We start from the raw sequence: 24,906 nt of genomic DNA, 5'->3' as shown, positions 1-24,906 counted from the left end.
AGCGGGTCTCCTCTGGGATCAATGCGGCTCTTTGAGCCCTAGATAATGCAACGTATAACTTAAAAGTAAGTGTTTAAAAACAGTTCTTTCTTTAGAGAGGGCCAGAGGTAATGAGAAGGTTACCTGACAGGCTGTTACGTTTGCACTTTTCAGCATGACACCAAGCATATGAGCTGAGCAGTGTATCAAGAAGATACAAGGCTGATCAAGACACGGTTAGAAGACTGGGCTGAACAGAGGGAATTGGGGCTGGTAATGTCCCTTCCTTTCTGCTTCTTGTATTAAACTAAACACTGAGGTGCTCCTGAGTTTTGTCTAGAGAAGGATCTAGTAGTTGCGTTCCTGAAGAGATCCCAGGAGTGACTTCCAGGCATGTAATTATACAGCATGACAACCTTTGAGCAGAACAGTGACAAATCCAAACTGACAAATGCAGTCTGTGACCACTATTAATGCTGCTTGTTAACTGCATTACTAAAAGTAATAAGCCCTATTACCGCTTTTCAGTCCTTTGTTGATGCTCTAACATCTGCCTCCTGCTTGGATTGGTGACCACGAGTAAATATATAAAACATTCAGTCAATTGATGTTTCCCCTTAGAAGCACCCGCTCATAGTGTGTCGTGTAGGAAATAACGCATCTATGACGTATCATCAGTTTTTGCATTGAAATCACATGAGAACATAAGAGCAGCTCTATGAGCTCAAGGCAGGCATCTGGCCCAAGATCTTCTGTTTCAGTGGAGAAAACATATATTCTTATACTATTCCTTTATTCAAGGCAAACAGGTACCACACTTCCCCCTAATGCTCTCCCTGCCTTTACTCAAAGGAAGTTAAAGGAAGAGCCAAGCAGGAGTGGCAATGTTATGCTTCTATAAACAGATTTCTCTTTCAGGAGACTGAAGTTAAAGGTACACACGTTAGAAAGTACAGCTCTGACAAGGAGTAAAAAAAAAAAAAAAGAAAAAGAAAAAAAGAAAAAGGGTCTTTATTAAATGGCCAAATTAAATGTATTTGTTGTAACCTTACCTGACCAGGTGCTACATCAGTTGGATCAGGGCCATGATGAAACTCTCTATGCAATTTTCCAGAATGCAAGTCTAGTACAAATTGCTTCAGTTTACCTGGAACTCTGGAACAGATCCAACAGAAACACCCACATGCTTATTACAAGTTAAGTCCAAACACAGAAGATTTAAAGTGCACTGTTTAGAGTAGCCAATTTCTGTTTATCTGGCACACTATGTCCACTTTTAGGTGATTAATAGAGGACAGGAAGCCAAATGGTTTGTTAAGGTATCCTACCAGCTTCTTTTTCTTTCCACTGTCTCTTGAGAACACAGCAAGTATTTCGTCTTTTCAATAACTCCCACAGAGTTGTACTAGCCGATAACTTCATTGTATACTCACTCCAGCTCCCCACTAACCATAATGTAAGAGGGAACAGCAGGTTCCAAATGCACAGTTTACAGATACAAATGACAGTTGGGTAGCAGTATTGACAAAACATCTTTGAAAGGCTCTCTAGTGCCTGTGCAACTGCATATACACTAGAGATAAGCACTAAGAGGATATCAATGTAAATCTAATCTGAGATCATCTACTGTCACCCACAGCAAACGTGGTAAACTACAGCATCCGATTTTATTTGTGAAACGTCAAATAGACTAAAAAGCTTAAAATGAAGAGTTGATCTAATAAGTATTAAAGATGAGATAAAAAACTAACGTGAGCACTAGGCATGCAATCAAAAGGTAATGTATGAATGGAGACAGGTTTTGTAGGGAGTCTTTCATCAGACCAATTATTACATTTAGGAAAGAGGGACAAAGTGTGGTCAGACAGGCTATCAGCAGTATTTCAGATCATTAGAAAGCTCTATGGGTAAAACGTAGTATAATGTAGAGTCAGAAGGTATCACTACAGCAACGTCTGTAACTGATCAGTATTACAGTGGTACTTTGAGGGGTCTCTTCACTTCCCAGATAAGATCAGGAATTAGTACTGATGGGCTTCATTCCAGCCCGGTTGTAGAGACAGTAGAATCACTGCTCCCTGCGTGACCTTGGGCTCCTGCCCTGTTCTAGGTCACGCACACTGCTGGAGACATTCCCCTCCAACCTCTTCTCCTCTCCTAATGCAGCAAGGGCATTTGGTGCCTAGCACCTCTTGTAAGCTCAGCCAGTTCTTGCTGAGAAGCTACAGCTGATCTGTTGAATGCTCCTTGCTATCATTTCTGACCTGGAACAGCAGGATGAATAGGGCCAGGTGGCCAAAGTATGAGGACAAAAATATTGGGTGGCGATCTGATTTGCCTATGAAGTGGCTATTCTCCAAAAAGACGACTGCCTAAAGAGAGAGGAAATCTTTTAGTGGGCCAGTTCTGAAAGTACCATATCCAAACCCTATTGGTTGGTGGCAGCACCGAGATTACAAGAGACAGTCTGGGGCCAGTTTGTAAGAGTCCAGAAAATGTACTGAAGTGGCAGAAATCCTTGCAGGTAGATGAAAGTCTTAGAATTAAGATTTAACCTAAAAAAGACGACTGCCTAAAGAGAGAGGAAATCTTTTAGTGGGCCAGTTCTGAAAGTACCATATCCAAACCCTATTGGTTGGTGGCAGCACCGAGATTACAAGAGACAGTCTGGGGCCAGTTTGTAAGAGTCCAGAAAATGTACTGAAGTGGCAGAAATCCTTGCAGGTAGACGAAAGTCTTAGAATTAAGATTAAACCTATTATTAAAAAAAAAAATTAAAAACCCCCAAACCAAAAAACAAAACAAAAATCCAAACCACCCACACACAAAAGAGTTATCACCCCAGGAGCTCCAAGCTTTCCTTGTTTCCAAACTGTTTGTTAGGTATTTCTAAGTATCAGCTCAATCTCCTAGAGCAAGGTTGAATAATTATTTATCATTAAGCAACTGTCTACAATCCTGACATCTCTCTCTCTCATCTTCATTAGTATGTAACAACTGGTATACAAACAAGCAAGTAGCTTTTATTATTCTGATAGTGTTTCTGTGAAAACAGACCATGTAAGAAACATAATATGAAAGTCTAAACATCTCTATTCCCCTATAAGGGATTTTAATTTATTTTAGGGCTGTTTCAAAAGTGACAATAAAAAGAGTGCTTTCCAAATGCAAATATCCCACTTTTTTTTTTTAAAGCGCTGGCATGTGTGGTGAACGTAATCTTCCAAAGAAACAGGAACACAGGGGGAAAAATAGTCACTATCAGAGTTTCCACACACATAGCTTTAGATATTTGAAAAGCACTATTTGAGATACATCAAACAGACTACATTTTAAGAATAAGCCTGTGGAGAATTATGGGGAGAAGCTAGGTTGGAACCCTCCTTCCAAATGTCAACATTTCAGGTAGAAAAATGCCTGCTGGAATGGCAGAATTAGACATGGGGTTACGTTCACATTGCATGCTAAGTCTGAGCTTTGAATCCTTGTCTTTGACAAAAACGAAATACCCTGAGTTTTTAAAAGTATGAATGGGCAAAAATTCTGAATGGGCAAAAACTCCAAGTCTCAAAGCCTAGGCATCTAACCAGGACTTAACGAGCGGTGAGTATGCAGGCACCTCCTTTGAGACAGAAACTGGAGTTTCACACACAACCTGAAGACAAAGACAGAACGCTTGTCCCATGCTGAAGGGCCCTGAAGATAACACGTACACATCTTCACTCCTCAGCTGAACCACGGGAGACACAACATCTGCTTCCAAGGCAGTACAACATAAAGAGATAGGCTGATGTAAAGAGGATTATCAAAGTGGCATTTCACCTAAGCACCCTGATACTTCTCTCTCACATATTTTATCCAGGTAACATGCCAACGATCAGCCACTTTCCAAGCTGCACGTGGAAAATTTCGAAAACCTGGGCAACAAGGATTTCTCTGCCAGCTTTCCAGGTTTAGGCTAATGCAGGAAGGCTGGAATTGCACAGCAGCAAAAACCAAACCAGCGGACTGGGAATTCTGACACGATGCATTTTACAGTAATCATTGCATAACACTGCACTGAAACATTCCATGTAGTATTTTAAACCTTTTAAAGTTAATTGGTATATCTAGATCACCACTAAAAATACCATGCCAGGCTCCAAATGCCTAACTACTATGGAAAATACCAAAACTTTGAATTAAAAGAGCAGCAGCATCATCTAAAAACTTAATGTGAGATTGTCTTCTTGCATAAAGCAATGCAACTCCATTTAAACAATGACTTCACGCCAATTCATGTTGCTTTAAGGCTCTGACACTGAATCATACATAGGCAGCCTTACCTATCCCAGATTCATTCATCTTCCTATCACAGTACTGATTAAAGTATGAGCACGTCTTTTCCTTTGTTCTTTGCAAATCAAAATGCACAAAGAAAAATACTTACGACAAGTCACTGAAGTCTGGAAAGACATACATGTGCCTAAAGCTATCAATGGCAATAACAGGGCAGTCTGCTGGAGTCTTCTGAATATGGAGGAGTGGGTGCCTGAATTTATCACAGTCAGCATGGAGGAAGTTTATTGTACCTTAAAATTGTGAGCAGACAAAAATCCATGTTAAGAATTTTTTATTATCTTGAAACCCTAAACACTTTTGTAAGTATTACAAAGGTGGAGATATTAGATAGACACAACATGCAAAACTTGAACATAGATTTAAATAACTAACACTACCAAAATAACGGATTTTCTTAAAATGTTTTTGGCCACAATACAAGCTGAAGTTTTGTTTAATGCCCTCTCAAACTGCATGAAGTCATTTAGACAAGAAGGATTTCTGAAACAGTTACTTACTAATAAATTGTGTATCTATTTTAATCATTTCCAGAGGAGTTGGTCCTCACTGTCAAAAGTACATAAAGCCCTTCGGACTCAAGAGCTTTAAAGCTAGGATTCTGTTTGGCCTTTGCTTCCACTCTGAGTTTGCCTGAAAAAAATTATACCAGTAAAAACAAGAAGTAGTAGGAGTTACTACAAACCTTTTTCACTTATTAACTGTCGTGCAACCTCCTGTTGGAATTTCTCTAAACTCTCCAAGTCATCTTTCATGTGGAAAAGTATGAGAAAAGGAAGGCCTTCTTCTGTCAGTTCCTGCACAGAAAACAAACAACAAATCTCATTTCTTCCATTTCTTAAGGGCACTTAAGTGATTCCAGCAATTTTCAAATTCAGCGAGATCTCTACTTTAAAAACAGCTGAAAGACCAGGATTAAAGATGTTAACTGCTGACCCTTCATCTAAGATACCCGAGTGATACAGTTAACCATGCTTCCTTCTTCTGTATCATATACAGCAGATAAAGGATGAAGGTATTTCATTATCAACATTTCAGGAAGGGATACACTTGCACTGGAATAATTGCTCAAAAGAAATTGCCCAATTCTGAGAAAACACATAATCTTCATAGAAACAGCAATAAGGCCTGAACAGCATGGTATTACATACTATAAAAAGCTGAATGTGTATTCTAGACCCAGTCCTAGCTTGGTTCATGTAATAAGTTGGTGTTTTCTTAGCATAACACAATGAATGAGTATCTTTAAGTAACTCCATCCTAATTGCTCAAAAGAAATTGCCCAATTCTGAGAAAACACATAATCTTCATAGAAACAGCAATAAGGCCTGAACAGCATGGTATTACATACTATAAAAAGCTGAATGTGTATTCTAGACCCAGTCCTAGCTTGGTTCATGTAATAAGTTGGTGTTTTCTTAGCATAACACAATGAATGAGTATCTTTAAGTAACTCCATCCTTAAAAAAAAAGGGGGGGGAAAAAAAAAGCAGAAGCTTTTTAGCTGACATAGCTATATCAGTTATGATCAAGTTGCTCTTCTGTGCCAGTAAGTGTGTCCTGACTGGTCATCTGTATAACACCATTATTAAATTCACAGGCTAGTATATTACTAAAATTGATGAAGAAATGATAACCTTTGTTGGACAGGCAACCTTTAGTTCCTCATAGAAATGCATTCTTGCAGGGGGGGGGAAAAAAAAAGCAGAAGCTTTTTAGCTGACATAGCTATATCAGTTATGATCAAGTACTGCTCTTCTGCCAGTAAGTGTGTCCTGACTGGTCATCTGTATAACACCATTATTAAATTCACAGGCTAGTATATTACTAAAATTGATGAAGAAATGAAAACCTTTGTTGGACAGGCAACCTTTAGTTCCTCATAGAAATGCATTCTTGCAGCCCCAGTGCCTTTTAAAGATTTCTGTCCAGGGACAGATAAAAGTAAGAACTTGAGTGATTTATTCAGGATTTTTCTTTTACTCAAAACCCAAACAAAACACGAACAACATGCATTTGCTTGCTTCAGAAGTGAGTTTTAGGCACCTCTGAACACTAGCTCAACTTGCTAGAGCCTGATTGAAGAAATAATCATTTATCATCTAACAAATGCCTACAGTCTTGCCTGTCTTTCATTTGCACAACTGGTGCACAAGCAAGTGCTGCTATTTCTTTGATTCTAGCCTGTATCAGAATAAAATCTATGCTTTTTGAGAGAGCACTCATTCCTTCTGCCACCAAATAGAATAGTTTCTTCAGATATTTTCGATTTGCAGTAAGTTGGAAGAAATGCTTTCCGTATCACTAGGCAGCCAGTTACATAGTGTACATGAAATGGCTGTTATTCTCCCTTCAACCAAAGTCCGTCAGGTAAGTTGAAGCTTGGTCTTTTAACAGCAGATTGCAAAGATCCTAATAAATTCAGTGCTCTTGATGAAATTCAAGCTTCCCAATCCATCCCTAAACCAACTAATCACATTTGCTCATTCTCATTTTTACACATGCGAATTTGGCTGGGTCTCAGGCTCCTCTCCTATTAGAGGATGTGAAAAAGTCTGTTTTGTACCACTACGATTATGACTCCGTCTCCTCACTCGTTTCAGCAGGTACATTTCCAGAGGGAGAACTCCCAAACAGAGCTTGGTATTCTGGCTCTAAGCTCCCCTCTTGCTTGCAAGCAGCTAAAAGGACAACCTCAGTTTCGATATCTGCATAGTTAAAACCCTTATATGTGGCAAGCTATAGTCACAAGATCAATTCATCTCCAAACAGGTTGTTAGGACAACTGGCCTGAAAGCCTTGCTAATTTTGGCCCTAACTGGTTTCTATGAAGTACCTTCCTTTGTTTGCTTTTCTGTTCCAGCTTTCATAGCATGTCTTAGTGATCAGGACGTGGCAAGTGGAATAGCGATTTAATTTGCTTTGCACTGCTCCCTCAAAAGCTACTGTCTCATTTGGCACTGAGAATATCAAAAGATTTTTCATTAGATCTGAACTGCCCACATTACTCCTGTATGCCTTTGAGAAACTTTTTACCCTTTCAAAAACTTACAGCTCAGCACCATCGTTAGACCACACGGTTCATTGTATTCATACAATGTAAAACTAAACAGACTGATTACAGGTTAAACAGTGATTTCTTCTGAATGATATTACTAATCCCAATAGCCTTTTCTCATCAAGTACAGGGACTGTCTCTCAAAAGGACAGTCTTCTCAAGCAGAAGACCTTGCTTCAGAGTTCAATTACTATGTGCTGTCTAAAGTCACAACGATGAACTCTGTTCAGACTGGGCATCTTCCTGGCTAGCCTGCCCATGACACTTATCAGAAAATGGCAACATTAAGAAAGAAAATGAGGGAAAAACCTACCAGCAGTTTACAGAGGCCAATTTTGATTTTAAAATTGGAATTAAAGTCTGTGGTAGAAATTTTTGTCTTTATACTGTATTCTAGTACCATAAACACAGCTTAACAGTCACAGCACTTCGTATTTTTACCCTGCAATATTGTGCAGTATGCAGTAAAAGCCCATTTAAATACTATACAATTTCAGCAGGCAGAAGTATGTCAATTTTGGCATGTTGAAATTTGTTTGGGTACTGGCAGCACTGAAATTTTTAAACAAATGTTGCTAGGCAAAATGTCACATTGGAATTGTAAATATCTGCCTAAGTAAACAAGAATCAGGGTTGAAAGAACAACCAGAAAAACCATGACACAATGTGGTACAAGCTGACAGTGATGAACCTTGGCTTCTAAGGCTCAGAATCCAATTTCACCATGGGAAAAGTACACTGAAAATCTACCACACGCTTTCAAACATGTTAACATGTGGCATCTTTTACATACTGAGTTGCAAATCAAGAATTAAAATTTGTTTAACTAACAGAACTTTCCAATAAAAGTTGGCAGGGTTGACTAGAAGGTTGTACTTAAACCATTTTGTGCATCCCACCCTCTCTCTCCCTCTGCCATGTAACCTGACATGTTGCGCGTGCCCAGAACAGCAGTGTTACATACACTGCAAAGTCAGAATAAAAAAAATTAAGCGTGCAAACTGAGAACGAATGATATGACTGATTCTTTGGTTTCTAATCCAGTGTGGACAACACACTGCAATTTGTTACAAACCTCACCAGAGTCTCTGGCAGATCCTGTGGCTATGTACAAATACTCCTTTTGAGATACTACAAACTTGCTAATTTTCTACAGATTTTTTTCCCCCATTGGTTATTTTACAAAAAAAGTGTATAATATGGAGTTGGAAATAGATGAAAGAGGAGTAAGTTACAAAAGAAAACAGAAAAGCACTGAAAGAAAATAAGGATAATGAGAAGAAAAAGGATGTTTAAAAGCAAACCCCCAAATTCCATCTTACAAATTACAGCTAAAAGAAGAAACCCAAGGGAAAGAGCATGTGAAGCTAAAAAAATTATGAAGGTACCAGTGCTTAAACACAGATTGACAAAAAAATATCACATGGTTTTTATTACAATTCCCAGAAGATTGCTAGTTCCATAGATGGTCCGCCACCGTTTAATGGGCTTGTTTATTAGATAATGCTTTGGAAGTGGCTAATACAGTAACATTTTTCTACTACTAACTTAAACATTAAATTTTAAAAGCTGATTATAACTAAAGGTTAGTTCACAACTATCTTACTCTTTCAAACTGCCATGGACATGCTGACATGGATATTTTCTACCCTGACTAGAAACATTTTTTTCAAGGTCATAACAGATGCAAAAAGCACTTAAATAACATTTATGCCTGGATCTTAAATCAACATTTAGTCATAACATCTGTATAAATAATATGTACTTACTTTAGATGAATAATACAACCTACCCAAGGTGATACACACCCATACATACTTACAGACACACACATTCTTACACACGCACATTCTTAGTGTCCAAGTGTCCACACTCCGCAAATCACCAGATACTACTTCTTATGTGATCTATATGCACGATTATAACCTCTTACTCTGGTAGTGTACGATACTACTACAAATCTGCCTCCAGTGAACTTCAAGTCTAACCAAAAAGCTCCAAAAGAATGAAGAGACATTACCTGACAGCTATTTTCTGTCTAAAGCAAAGCATGCAGAAAGTTCTTTGGCATGGATTAAAGACCTTGAAAGAGACATTTTGGTTTTGAGAAAGAAATTCCAAAAGTAGAATGGTAGAAAAAATTCTTACCTCCCCATTTTCAAACGTAATTTCTCGAACTAGTGGTACACATTTATCTTGTGTCCATGCATAAATCAAATCAAAATTGGTTAGCGATCCTAAATACACCATATCTGGAGCATTTTCCTGTTGAAAAAGAAAAATATACTAGTTGAGAAACAGTAAAGATGACATTGCTATGTACGAAGAAGATTACCTACTATATCCATATAAATATTAAAAGCCAATCTTACACCAATATTCAACCCTTGTGCATGCAACATTTCTATTAACTATGTTACAAAAGTACAACAGGAAATTTAATATTATAGATGATCATTTGTGCAGTCAACTCTACTTAAGGAGAATTGAAAAAGAAACTTTGTTTCCAAATTAGGGATTCTTCAAATAAAAGGCTATTTAGACTTCTGTCAAGTTGAGAAATAGTATCTCCATACCTAAAAAAAAAAATTAGATTAAACTAAATTGCAGATATTAAGCTTTTTCATGCTGATAGTTACAAAGACTCACAAAAAAAAAAAACGCCTCCCAATGTCCTACAAGACTTGAAACTGGAATTTTACATTTGCTTTGCCAAAGAGATATGAATAAATAATAGTTTTCCTTTATTTGCTAGTAGTTTTAACTCAGAATTCAGTGCTGCCATTTTTTAGTGTAATTACAATTTTGGTTAACATGAAGCGAAGCATGACTTCGCAAGCTGTGGCCACGATTAAGCACACCTTAATTCAGAAACGCCATATAAATTAGGTGACCTAATAAATTTTGTTTTCGCAGAAAAAGGTTTGAAACTCCCTCCCCCCTTAGGTCTTCTTTTATTTATTTCTCTTTTGTAAGCAACTCTTTTCATACAGTATATTTGAGAAAGGAGCAGATTTTCAGATATTAATTATGTTTCTAAAAAGCAATTCTTGCAGATTTTCTTCTGTACTGTATTTTTCCTCAAGTAAAACTATGTTTATGAGAGTTTGTTAACATACAGTTAATTTTACTAATTCCTTTTTTTTTTTTTTTAAGTGAAGAGAACAGCTCTTAGCCCTTGTGGGCTAAGACACACAGGACAGGCAAGTGACAGTCAGAAAAATACTTAGTAATTGTCACTTGCTTTGAAAAACTTGAAGTGCACCAGCTGTTGAACTTCACAGATTTTTAAGACTTCTACGAGAGTTTGTTAACATACAGTTAATTTTACTAATTCCTTTTTTTTTTTTTTTAAGTGAAGAGAACAGCTCTTAGCCCTTGTGGGCTAAGACACACAGGACAGGCAAGTGACAGTCAGAAAAATACTTAGTAATTGTCACTTGCTTTGAAAAACTTGAAGTGCACCAGCTGTTGAACTTCACAGATTTTTAAGACTTCTACAGAACACAAAGTCTATACACATGACGAGCCGACTGTGTTTCTAAGAAAAAAAAAACATTTCCGGACATTGATGTTTAAAATGACCGATTTAGGTTTTGCGCACTTAATTGGCAACAAATGAGACTGAGATCTTTTTCACTGACTCAGAAACACTAGTTCCTATGACCCTACTTCTCACACTATTTAGTGATGAAACGAAATTAAGGTTTGAGATGCAGTAACATACTGAATGATCTGAATAGTCTCCACTAGTTCATATTCACATATAATGACAATAAGCAGAATAAAATACATAGTTACACTTACCCCTGGTGGCTTGTAGATTACATTGTCTCCGCTAAATCTCTCTGCTTTTGAAATAGCCCTACAACAAACCAACCAGTAAGCATGTCTTGGTACAGACAAATAAAATAACTGAGATACCAAAAATCATATTTTAATTTGCTATCCTTTCTTTACTACTTTTTTTTTCCCTTCAAAATTTGAGAATTAAAATCCTTGATCTTTAAAGTAAACTGTAAAGTGACTCCACAGAAACTTGGCCTGGCTAGATGAGACAGCATTAAGGGAGTCAGCAAGATGTAGCCCTAAGATTAAAAGTGTGGACTAAAGGCATCAAAATGCAAGTGACGAATGTTGGTACAATTTTGGGTGAGAGACCATCAGAGAAAAATGTTAATGAATTAATATAATCTGGTAAATTTAAAACAAATTAATACCTTTTCTTAAGGAAGGAAAGGAGAGAAATGTGGGGTTTTGTTTGCATTTGTTCTTCCTGTTCCATCGTTTACACTAGAAATTTACATCTTATCTACCCTGATAAAGAAGGGCTTTGAGGTGCTCTACCAGCACAGGCAGTGAGAAAATGGATAGCAAATAAGTCCACACTGTCCATTTTACCCTCAAACCAGATCTAGAGAGCACAAGACACAGCATGCAGTTTCTGACCACTGATGATACGGTATGGGTGTACCTGGAGAACACATGCTGTTCCTCCTTGGTATTCAGCTTACTATATCACCTTAGTAAGTTCCTCCCCTGCTTCTGGAATATTTTGTGGTTCCTTAATCCCAGTCACAACCGAGCGCCCTGAAAGCTGCTAGCTAGTACCCCCAAAATTATCATCTCTTATTCAAACAAATGGGGACAGCTATGCATCCAACACAGGAGAAAGGGGAAAAAAAAAAAAAAAAAGGAAAGAAAGCTCTCAACAAAAATAAGCCCTTTCACCATCTTCAGATATCGAAAGAGGCCTCCTCTCCTTCTCTCCCATGCCTTGCTGTTCCCATGTAACGCATGCTGGCAAGACAGAACTGGCTGGCTGCATACGCCACAAAAGAGTAAAATGAACTACCTATTCCTTTTCCTTTTAGCATAGGCTAAAAAGAAAGCATGTCAGCCGCTGGGAAACATTAGCTAAGTGTTCTAGCTTCTCCAATTATAGTATCTCTTCTATGGACTATTATAAGCATTGGTGAAGACTGATTAAGAGATGTAAGGAGGAAGAAAAAAAAGAGAAGTAAAAATATCTCGATTTATCTCACTGCAAGATGAGGGGTCTGAACAATTTAGAGAAAAAAAGACGACATCACAAGGCTTAACTCAAAGTACCTGTTTTATTTAATTCATTTGATCCAATTATAATTTTCTTATCACACACAGAAGATGTTTTGCCTAGTATGTTACACCTATCAGTATTTGTATGAGTTTAGAGGTGTGTATTTTAAAAATGCATTTTTGTATTCCAGACATGATGACTGCTCCCATAATGTGAAATCAGGCTTCTTTGTGACCATCATCACTGAGATAAACCACTTGCATCCCAAACAATCCTTCACTGAATAAGAAGAAAGTGAAGACATAGAAGCCACCTGCCCAATCACTGCTTGGTAAGCTGATAATAATCTATAATGAAATACATGCTCTAAGGTAAGCCTGCGGTGGAACCCAAAAGGTCCTCTTCTGTGTTCTTCGACTTCACTAACTGCAGTTGTGACTGATTTGTTTCAGACAAGTCAAATTAACGGGGGACACGATGTGAAAATCCCAAATGCCTGAAGATACACATTTTTAAAACAACTACCAAAATGGAAACACTTCAGTTTGTGTTTTGTCTTTTCTTGAAGCAGTAACGTAGAAGGTGAACCTCTTGGAACCACCACCACACCCCCCCACCACTTTGCTGGCTAACATAAAATTAAAACAATTCTTGGATTCATCACTCTCTTCCATGAATTATCCACAGTTCATCATAGCCTTTTAAGATAAAAATATTTTTTGGCCGTTTGTTTTGGTTTTCTGCATTTGGCTTCCTATGCTATGGCTCAATGGCACAAGGCCATTCTCTTCCATGCCTACAAACATTTCAGATTTACCCCTCTCTAGTTCTACTGCCAAAATCTACCTCTAATATCTCTTCATCAGTATCCCTCCTATCTCCTTCTGCTCACAACTCTTCTCATTAACCTTGCTCTGCGGTCACCTCAAATCTTAACAGAACTGTAAGGATCAGCTGATTTAAGAATCGTTTTAAGCATCAAGATGATCTGCAACTAAGTACTACTAATACAGTTCAAAAATAAGCTATTACAACTACCTAAAGCCAGAATAATTTTGGCATAGCAGGGAACAGTTCTGCCTTGACAGAAGTTAGCGAAGTAATTATTTTTTTCCTGTCACATCTATTGTTTTGAGTTTATTTTAGCTTACTAGAAGTTCAAACATGACAGCTCATATTACCATATACCTCCCAAACCATGTACCTGTTGAACTCTGTCTATAGCAAAACCAAAAATCCCTCCCAGGGGCTGTTAGGATGCTCAGTCAGAAGAGTTCGACTGCCCAGGGCCAGCTCCCCACGAAACATTTATATATAATATATATAATCATATATAATCTGAATAGAAAACACTGTTATATAGCCAGTACGTCCCTCAGAAGTCTTTTCACACATAATTTGTTACGAAGTTTGAGAGCCACAGCCATTCAGAGATGAAAACATTTAGTTTCCAGGATTGCAGTCTGGAAGGCTGCACTTTAAAACACTAACAGCTCCAGGCTAGAAAGAGAATGGGAGTCTGGAGAAGAGAATAACAACAAGCCTGCTGTGCAATCTGTAGTTACATAGGCAGGTTACAAATAATCAAACTGATCTGTTCCATTATGTTTGCTTATTGCTTATATCTAAAGAAAAAAAAAAAGAAAAAATAAAAACCCCATAGTAACTACTTCAAAAACAGCGTCCAACAACCAAATCCTAACACTGAGTGGTGGGAAACTATTTCTCATTATATGAAGTTGACAAATAGCAAACCAAAGACGAACAGACTCAAACAGGAGAGAGAATCTTGAAAGTATTGCTATCTTACTAATGATTTTTGAAAGGCATTCCTGAAAAGAAGAGTCATATGATGGGGCAAAAAATAATTTAAAATTCTAATAACAACTCATACTGGCTGCCCTGAGAACAAGCACGGACGCACTCATCAGAAAACATCTGAGATAATGGCCATTCTTTGGGGATAAGACAGACAGACCTACAGATCACAGATTTACAAGACTTGATTATTCTCTCACGACCAAGGCTGCTTATACAGTCATAGGATATATGGGGAACTGAAGGAAAGGAAAGCCATGTGTACACCTGCACATTACAAATACTCTCCCCCACCCCTGAACTTTTTTTTGGAAACACTTTGGAAGAGGCATCAATGACTGACAACAAATTTTGTTCAAACAGATGAAACATTTTCTACCTGAATACACCCTCCCAGTTTCTCCACTATCCTTCGCTACATTCAATTCAAAAAACCTTTAGGGCAACTGTATGTGGCATAAAAGCTAGTATAACCCATGCAAATTCCTGATCTTGCAACTGTGGGTAGACTGCAAACCACTGCATTCACATTAATGCCCAATCACTTTAAATTGGTTAGTGCTGGCACATTAAACACTGCAGAAAGATTCTATAATTGCATTTTATTATGCTACTTAAAAAGGGAATCACTCCCAATATATTCTTCTTCCTCCAGTGAAGATCTTTAATATTTTTAAATATTGCTGTAAATCGGTATAACAAGGAGAAACTTGAATTTCTGTAGGTTGTTCTTCTAGGCTCAACACTATGAAGTTCATCAATGCAATTGCTTTTCTAAACTGTTACTGTGTGCAGTGACATAGAACTCACATGAAACAGACCCAGGCACAGAAATCAGGCATTTTGGAACAAGGTCCTCTCCTCTGACATCAAGAAGAAATGAGCAAGCAGCTACTGAATTATTCTTTACAGGAAAAAAGGAAGGAAAAAAAACCTACAAAAAGAAGGAAAAAACCACCCTACAAAAGATGGTCATATTTTAAAGAAAAAGATTTAAGAGGTTGCAAAAAAAGAGTTACTTAGTCTGCAAGGCTGATAAACTTATTTGCCAAAAAGTTTTCAAGCTCTTCCCTACTTGTTCCCCTCTCCCTCCAAAGAAGCAGGTTTTTGGGACACAACTGCCTAGCATGTCCCCCTAAAACCTCCCCAATTACATTTAAACTATACTGACAAGGAGTGAAAAAAACAAAAAGGAGGCAAAAAAATCAAAGCTGGATTTCACAGCAAACATTAAGGCTAGGAGTTTTCTCCTCCTACCCTTATCTCAGTGTACTTATCTGTTAAGGTCTAGTCTCTTCAGTTATGCCACACTGAAAGTATTAAAGAAGTCCATTCCATTAAATTACATACAAGTCATTAACATAACTTCAGTAATGAAGTCATGCAAATCAACAAATTTTAAAACTTACCCAAAGGCAGACAGGAATACACAATCATCATGCAAAATATTCGCTACTCTTTCAAAGGTTCTGTAATTGTCAGAGTCCTTTTGCTCAAAGTATCCAACAATATTTCTTCTGCTGCGCTGTAAAAACAAAAGTTAAATTATAACTTACCTCAAATTATCAAAAACTATCGTTACTCCCTAAGGATATCAAATACAGAGGTGCCATTCATTCAACAGTCAATAACTGTGCAGAAGTTTTCTTTTCTGTCTTTTCAATATTCAGAAGCATCCTTGTGAATATTTTTCCAGTGAGGAATATTAGAAGTATCTTGCCAAATACAACATATGATTCTCTTCAAATGATTAAAAGTAAAATAAGTAATTTGGTAGTGGAGTTATTGTAACAAAATGAATGCAGTTGAAAGTGATTATATTGGAATAATCTGTAATACTGGAAATGATCCAGTTTTCCACTCAGTTTAAAAAAAAGCACTCACAGCGTTTCTGAATGGAAAAAAAAGCAGCAAATATGTACTTCAAATATACTGTTTCACCAGTTCCACATTTAAAAAGAAAAAAAAAGAGTAAGAATATATTTAGAAGGAATAAAATTGAAAGACTTACATCAAGAGAACTAATTTCTTCCAAATCCTGGACCTCGCGAATAGGGTTACTCTTCTGCTGCCTGATATAATCTGCTATTGCTGTCACAGATCTCTGGCCCCTGTATTCTCTCTTCATCATCATTCCATTCCGGAAGAGTTTCAGAGTTGGATATTTGCTTATCCTGTATCTCTGAGCTATATCCGCTAAAAAGAAATTAAGAAAATAAAACCAAAACTCTTCAAATACAGAACTACACTGAACATGGTATCTTATACATGTATATGTGAGAAGGTAAGTGGAATCTCTGAAGCAGTAGTTCCACATCTTTAAACAAGAACAAACTAAAAAAAAAAACCCCAAACACTACCATAGGGGAGAGAACAGATTACAGAAATACTGTAGCTGCTGATTGTACTGATCTTTATAAAAAAAATCATGACCAAAATCTGTTGTAAGTAAAGACTCGATTTGGTCAAGCTATACTTATTTAGCACACTTCCTACAAACAACTAGGAAAGCCAATTTAAGAGCGTAACGAGAACATGAGAATCTTAAAAGCTTGCCAAATCTCAGTTAATTAATCCACATGAGAAAATTTTAATAAAATAAATCATCCCCTATTTTTCTTTAAACTCACTATGATTTTTACCTCAATTACAGTGCTGGAAATATAATTGTCATGTCTTAAATTTTAGAGAACGTGAACCCTGTGCAAAATATTTCTTGAAACCTATGAAGACCAGAAGACTGCTGTTACAGTTCTGAGCTGTTCAGGTTTTGAAAGAACACAAAACTTCAGGTTTCTGAATTAAGGCAAACACCTCTCTGGTCAACCAGTGTCAGCATTCCCTTCGAGACAGTTCTTCGTTCACATCTATACATGCAGCCCAGCTTTCTTCTAGACTTGGACCGCACAGAGCTTCATACAACAAAGTAACACGTATTTGCGTTCATCTAGCATACGAGCACTAGCTATTTTCACCTTTATATAACAGGTCAGTTATTTAACTGTAAGTTATTTATTCACGAGACTTACAAATGTAAAAGAAGAATAAAAAATGGAAAGAGGTTTTACAGTCAAATTAGAAGAGCAGCAAAGAAGAAAGCCCAGCAGAAGCAATAAAGCCCAGTTTCCCATGAACGTGCGTCCTGTGCCCCTTATCTTCAACCACTACTAAGGCAATAACCTGGTTCTTCACTACGCCTCACCAGAGTACTTCAAGTGTCCCTTTGCCCCTCTTCCACTTTGGTTAATCACTGGAACGCAGCAAGTTGCGATAGGTGTTGCAGCTGGTTTCCAGCTACGCGTTGACAGGGAAACTTACACATAACCAGCGAGTAGTTCCATGGTACACTGAGCACGATCCATCAGCCTTGAGTTTTTACAGCAACCTTTGCTACAGTGCAGAAATTGGTTTTGTGCCTCTCCAATATCCAGCAACCACTTTAATCAAAGTTCGTAAGTACTTAATAGTTTTGAATGCTCTTCCCTCTTTCAGATGTGGTTGAAGTTCAGCAAAAAGCTTCAAGGAGTTTTTATGGGGAAGGACTGGAGAAACAAGGTAACCAGATACACTTTGGATTCTTAGGAAAACAAGACTAAAAAACAAACAAAGCATGTAATGCCAAGTAGATTTCCGCAAGCACTTTCCTTTTTCCTTGTTTAATTATGCCCTCCTGTTCACTCCTCCCCTGGAAATATATCTAGAAACAAAAATTTGTCACAGCCCCTGTGAAAACTGGGTGTCCTCTATTACAGAGTGGGATGCAGTTTACCTAAACCTCAATCATGTTTGTACCTAAATCCAACTAAATCCCAAAATATGAGCAGTCTGCTCACTTTCCAGAGCCGCTTAATCCTTTGAGGTGACTCATTCCAGTCAACCACCCCCACCCCCTCCACACACACCCCTCCCCACTTCCCCTTCACCCTTTCTCTCTCAAAGAGAGACAGTGAACTTCAATGGACCGATTTGGAGACAGATAAATTTAATCCAGTCAACAGCGAGAGGAAGGCATTGAAAGTCTGGGCTGAATGCGTGTCCTGTTACTTTTCACTGACTCCTTAGAAGTCAAAGGGTACACTTCAGGCGACCTGGATTGGCCCACAGCAGGAAGGCAATCAAGTGAGGGTCCATCAGCGTATCTGGCACAGTACTGAACAACGTAAAAACTAATCCTTTCTGACAAGAATGTCCTTTCTTCTCAATTACATATTTACCACGAAGCAGATTTGCTTTCTATCTTACACTTACTCTTTTTTAAAGAGAATGGAGACAGAAGTCCTGTGAAAACTACTATTTAGAAGCAGTTGTCATGAGCAAACTGCTGAAGCTGGGCAGCTAACATACACCTCTCAGTTGCGAACCAAAATTAAAACCCTGGAAAGAAGTCATTCCCCCATGGAACTGCGCCCGTAACCGTCCTCCAGCACATAAAGCTCTCCACCTCTTTTGGACTTCTAAGAGAGAACAAAAAATCTGAATTCCCTGCTGCCTAGAGAACTCTCAGTGAAACCATCAGTAGTTTTAATTGCTGCTAACACACTACTAACCTCTTGCACCTTTAGTTACTGAAAACAATCTTTGTACCAGCTGCACAACTTAAACTAGTCTGAGAACTGAACACAAAACGTGCACGGCAAAGGAACGAGAACCATGTCTACTCCACAAAAAAAAAGTTCTTTAACATCCCTCAAACCAGTAAGCTTAAAAGCTTCACCAGCTAAGCCCAGTTCCTAACAAGCTTTGCATCGCTATAAAATATTACAGAATTCAGCCTATCACTTTCGACTAAGAAAGGATTTGACCTGGTTCCTAAATATCCCAGAAGACTTTCTTAATGCACTAATTACAGTTAAAATTAAGGGTAAGACATTTTATGCCCTCAACTCAGAGTACTTTTATTTCAAATTAATGCAAATTTCTCAAGGAAAGAGGCCAATATATTCAACATTAACAGGTATTAGATCAATACTTTTTTCTTCCTTTAAAATGCCACTTTCAGTTAAAGTACCTAAGAGCTGCCTGCAAGAAGGTAGAAAGTTTAGCAGGGGAGGAATCACTTTATATTTGCTCAGTGGAAGAAAAAACAATGTCAGCAAACCAGGCATTTGTTGCCCTTTTCTCCTGTTGATAGAAGGACCTTTGGTCTGATGGTACGCCAGTTTATCAGAACTTGACCAGGGTCCAATAAGAGACAAGAAGAACTACTTACCAAGGTTTCACAGAAACACATTGAGATTAAAGACTATTACTATATTACTGAACTCCACAGCAAGAGAACACCAAAACTACACTTCTGTCTCACAACACAGACTTTTTCTTCAGGTTGTTTCCATAGTTGTATGAGGATGCACACATTGCGGAACAGGCATCTCAGGGGGGTCTTGAAGGTTCTCCGAGATGGAGATTTCAGTCCCTAGGGATGCAAATCTTCAAGTGCTGAAGTTGCGTAAAAAAAATTAATGGTAATAAAATGCCCACTGCCAAGACTGAATTCAAACATTATTCCCTAAGTCAGAACTTGCATGCTTTTTACAAATTACATTGAGATTCCATGAATACCGGTATTTGAACTAACAGAGAGAGATGACAGTCCTACACAAGTAAGTATTTGAAAACCATCTTTTTACAAAATATAAAATGCAAGTACACAAAAAATTGTTTGAATTAATTCAAAAGTCAAATAGAGTAAACCTTAAATGCTCCATTAAACCCTGGCATTTGATATAGGTAGAATTAGCATAAGCAGAGCAACTACAAAATTATATTCCTTTTAAAATTGGAAATACACAATGCAAATACATGGAATATTGTTTGAACTCATTCATAGATTGCATTAGTTATAGTAAATCCTAAATTAAATTGAAAAATATTTCCAGACATTCTCACTGTCCATTTTCTGATGAAAAGAGGTATTTGAAACAGATAAGGGTAACCTACCTGAAGAAGAAAAAAAAAAAAAACCTCTCAGCTACGACTTTACATTTTCTTCAGATACTAAGGTACCCAAAAGGTACAAACCTTGAGTTTGTATTTTGCCCAATTAATCATTAATCACAAGCCTTTTGTCTATGCCACCAGAATGGTTTCACATTAGTTACGATAGGAAGCTACTGACATACTTGATCTTCTTGTCTTCTACAAATCAGAAATTTCAAGCAGAGCTCCAATAACTGTTGAATTCAGATGATTCTGTCCTCCGTGTTTTGCATGTATACCTGTTGGCATACTACCATTTCTAAACTGCCCAGACACCGAGAATCTCAAGTCTGCTGTTACTAAATTAAAATTAAATGTACAATGAGGAATATGTTGAAAAACTGCATCAAGACACACTATATGGAAGTAGGCTCCCACCCACAATGTGGTTAAGAAGGTCCTTCCCACTGAAGGACCAGCAATATTTAAAAGGGTCAGAGTATCACCCCACCAGTCTCTCAGTCCACTGTCTTAGTCTTCCAGGGTCATAATTCAGAACACCACCAAATATTTAGATTTTAAGTCTACAGGACTGGCTCTCTAAAAAACGTGTCCACTAGGATTTGAACAATACTGATCATTATCCTAAATGCCCACCTCATAATATAAGGCACCACCTGAAGCAATTCACATGCTAAACAGAGGACTACAACAGCCTGAAAAACTATCCGGAAGAAAATCAAAGTTCCAGAACTCAAACCCCATAAAAATAATTCCTGAAAATACTCATAGTGATCCTTCTTCTAAGGAGGGTCTTCCTGTTGTCTGAGGAAGCGCTAGCAGAAACCCAAGCTACTGCATTTCCTAATTTTGTTTTTACATGACGGTTATAGGAGTTGCATAGCTACATACATATATATCTCTCCATATCTATATATATCTATCTATCTTGAATTTACCGGATCTAATCTTTTTTTGTGTCAAATCATCTTAACTCTTCCTCACCCTTGTGCAATACCTTCAACCTCAAAGGTAACAAATTCCTTCAGCTGTATATTTGAAGCTGGGACTACCAAATGAGTATTCTGCTTGCTCACTTGAGATCAATCACATCTTTTGAAGTCCTTCAGGCTACCTGCCAGGGCACACTACAGATGAGAAATGAAATCTGTCTTTGATAGGTACTTTTTTTACTTATTATTCCTCAAGCTTTTTTCTCTCAATTTAAGTTCACTTAAAAAGGCCTTTTTGCCTCCTACTTTCCTACATACAGCACTACATTCACCTTATTGTTAAGTATTTTGTAATACAGCATTAATTTTCAGTTTAAAAATTTAATTTTCAGATAAAAAAAAAACAGTTAAACTACTCCTTGTGACACTTGCACACAATCATAAGACCTGGGAATATTCATAGGAAGCAGAATTAGAAAGGAACTTTGGAGACCATCTAAACTAGGCATCCTATCCCAATGATTGTGATACTGGTGACTTATATGTTGGACCAAAACAGGTACAAGAAAACCAATCAATGTTCTACATCAAACTCAGCTACTAAGAAGCTGGGAAACAGCAAATCTAGACCACCTTCTGCTGCAAAGGAGCATTCACTACAGCCATGCCTGCTCTTAGCAGGGCCTCATCAGTAGGCATCCCATAACCTTTCTGACAGGCTAACAAAATGGCTCTCCTGAGGAGAGCCATCAACAACCCCTCTGAATCACTTCCACTTTTTATTTTATCCAAAGATAACTCTTTCAGACCGATATTTTTTTCCAAGCAAAGTGGCAGGAATGCAATGAAATCCTCATGCTTGTTTACAGTTTCATTTATAGTTCATTTATGAACCTCCAAATTTGTTATCACACTGAGTTGTTTTTCTTACCAAAGGCACAGCAGCAATACAATCTAAGTAACTCTTTGAAGACTAACACTAGCACATATTACAAGAATGGCCAGACCCACAAAGATCAGCAGCTCACTGTATGGAATGAGAGTACCACCCATGGATGTTTTGAAAGAAAGAACAAGAGTTCCCTAGACAGTCTGTCTAGGAAAGCACCTCTCAACACCCCATCAGAGAGAAGTTGTTTTCTGTTTGGAAGCACAAAGACTTATTCAAACCAGCTATCATTTTATTTTTTAACTCAAGAAACCAGAGGAAATAACGGTGCAGTAGAATTAAAACCCCAATATATACTTTAATTTATAAGAATTCTGTACCACAACTCCTAATATTGAATTCATAGAAACTGTTCAAAATACAAACTCTCCTCCAGAAACATGAGTTCTTCTATGTTGCAATATTCACTCACAGAGAACAGAAACATAGGAAATCCATGGTACCATGTGAGTTTCCAACACTGCTGCTTAACACAAAGGATAAATAACACACAAAACCCCCACAAGCAAGCAAAAAAACCCACCCCACCAACCCAAAACCTTCCTAATAATGTATATGCAGAAAGATCTTCTATAATTTTATATGGAAGGTCACTTTTACTAGATATTACACTTAGAATAGAGGTGCATAATTTTTAAGGTAAGTAAATTACTAAATCGAACACACCAAAACCACCAAAGATTTTAACAGCAAACAATGTTGTGGAACTTAGATATTTATGAGTCATAAAAGGATGAGGTCTTGGAAACTGAAAGAGTACCTGCTTCAACTACCTGCTTCAACAGATTTACCTTTAGTGTATGTTCCACACCAGCTTAAAAACAGCCTGATGACTTCACTTAAACATTTCAGTTATAATTATCTTCCACAGTATTATAAAGTGGTGTAAAATATAACACATACAGAGGCTTAATATAGTGTTAATATTTAGATTTTGTATTTAATCACATTGGGGCCTATCAATTTCCAGAAAAAACATCTTTATATTGGCTATAAGAGCAGACAGAATGATGGTTTTGTCATTAAGCATCAAACATTTGGCAGTGCATCAATAATTCTCTTTAATTTACTTTACCCTCAGAAGCTGGTGTGAGCTGTTGGGCCCTGCAGTGTGCTTCAATAATAGTGCATTAAATGGAAAGTATCTATGCCTGACTGACCATTCTGAAAGCTGTTTTTTGTGGCCTGAAATCAGCTATTTGGATTCCCTACAGAGTCTTGGCTTCAAAAAGAAACAGATCATTTGTAATGCAAATAATCCACCATCTCTAGAACATCATCCTAATAGTGAACTACTAGTGGTATGAAATCTGCAGGCATAACAAACCCCCAAATATTGACATAAGCCTTCTAGTGTTGCTAAAATACGTAAACACATACAAAAGTATAAAGGTAAAAAAGGGAAAAAAGACAATAACAATCTTGACTCCAACATTTAGTAAGCTACTACAGCAGACAAAGCTGGATAATATAGTAACATTCACCCTCTTACTAAAAAGCTGCTATTACATACATGAAAATCAAAGTTAAAATACTTAAAACTTTAGGACACACCCAACAATTGTGTGCCATGAAATGTACCATTGCTTACAACCCAGCAAATAAACACTAGAAACCAGGAATGACATATACAGCTTTGCTATTTTAATTCAAAAAGGCAATGCAAATTGGGGAAAAAGACTTGGCCTGTCACTATAGAGTTTTATTTTTAATTCTCACATTTTACAGCTTCTGCAGGAGAAGTCATGCTCATCTACTTCTTAATTTAAGAACACAAAGAGTAAATACAGAGAGCTCATTGTATTCTAGTAATAAAAAGAAAGACCAAAACTCTTGGCTGCCTCACACTACTTAGCCCACTACACCTACTACCAGGGGAAGGAAGACAATCTCTGCTATAGCATCTCCGCCTCCATCCAGGCCTTAGCTCTCCGTAACAAGCTCCGATGAGCTCAATTCAATGAGTATACGAGGAGAAGATTAAGCAACAAGCTTCTGAAGCGTTTCAAATACTTGAGGGGAGTGAGTTTTCTTAGGCACATAACTGCTAAGACAAGAACATCTCATGGTTAAACGCTGGGCATCCAGCGGCCCAAAGACTCTGAGTTACTCAAGCTGCAGCAAACAAAATAAGGATTTCAGTTGTTAATGTAAACCTTAACAATAAAACTCAACAACACAGGTTGATTTTACTACAGTCTTTTGTGAGAACTTTCTATAAAGTTTCATTGTCAATATCTTGACTCAATGCGAAGATGAGCCAACCAGACTGTTAAACACTGAGATAAGACTTATTTATTAAGGACAACCATAAAAATCAAGTAAAGTGGAAGTGTGAATGTCCTTAATTCCCCCCTCCCCCCCAACTGAGTCAAGTTAATTTGAGAAACTATCATTGATGAAAGTGATAGAATATAAACAAAAGTATATGCAAAAGTAATTTCAAGTATGTAGAGTGACTGGTTTAATAAGGTGATACAAAAACAATCAGAATGTTTGCTACAACTGCATTTCATTTATTTTCTACGATGGCAAAGATCAGGGGCAGTTTATTTGTGTAGATCCTGCAGTAGATCTCTGAACAAAGACAGACAAAAACTCAGTAAGAAAACTTCAGCAAAGACCGCATATCAAGCTTTGCCTTCAGTATACTCCCTCCAAAGGATTTCATTGCCTTACTTGAAAATTAACTTTTAGGGATGGCAAATTTGAATACTTAATGCTATGCTTTTGGTTAAGATCTCCCAAGCACACACCATATAGATGGATGATTGGAAGCAGAAGAGAACACCAAGTGTGAAAAAGAAAGAATCTGAAAATGTAGTTAAGTATTTGA

The 24,906-nt window shown here is 37.5% G+C and overlaps 1 protein-coding gene across 1 annotated transcript in view; it reads right to left on the bottom strand.

Moving 5' to 3' along the window:
* Positions 1 to 24,906, bottom strand: part of ERP44 (endoplasmic reticulum protein 44) — a 40,032-nt gene that overhangs the window by 1,776 nt on the left and 13,350 nt on the right. Inside the window, exons 6-12 of the mRNA XM_009276683.1 lie at positions 16,264 to 16,448; positions 15,662 to 15,777; positions 11,183 to 11,240; positions 9,524 to 9,640; positions 5,003 to 5,114; positions 4,409 to 4,550; positions 1,032 to 1,134 (exon numbers count right to left, since the gene is read on the bottom strand). Coding sequence (XP_009274958.1) covers positions 1,032 to 1,134; positions 4,409 to 4,550; positions 5,003 to 5,114; positions 9,524 to 9,640; positions 11,183 to 11,240; positions 15,662 to 15,777; positions 16,264 to 16,448 — 833 coding nt within the window. The remainder of the gene's footprint in view (positions 1 to 1,031; positions 1,135 to 4,408; positions 4,551 to 5,002; positions 5,115 to 9,523; positions 9,641 to 11,182; positions 11,241 to 15,661; positions 15,778 to 16,263; positions 16,449 to 24,906) is intronic.

Source organism: Aptenodytes forsteri, unplaced genomic scaffold, assembly GCF_000699145.1.
Source record: "Aptenodytes forsteri isolate BGI_AS27 unplaced genomic scaffold, ASM69914v1 Scaffold97, whole genome shotgun sequence".
In the NCBI taxonomy this organism is placed as follows: Eukaryota; Metazoa; Chordata; class Aves; order Sphenisciformes; family Spheniscidae; genus Aptenodytes; species Aptenodytes forsteri.
Note: the sequence above shows the minus strand (reverse complement) of the source record. Positions and strands in the feature narration are given on the sequence as shown.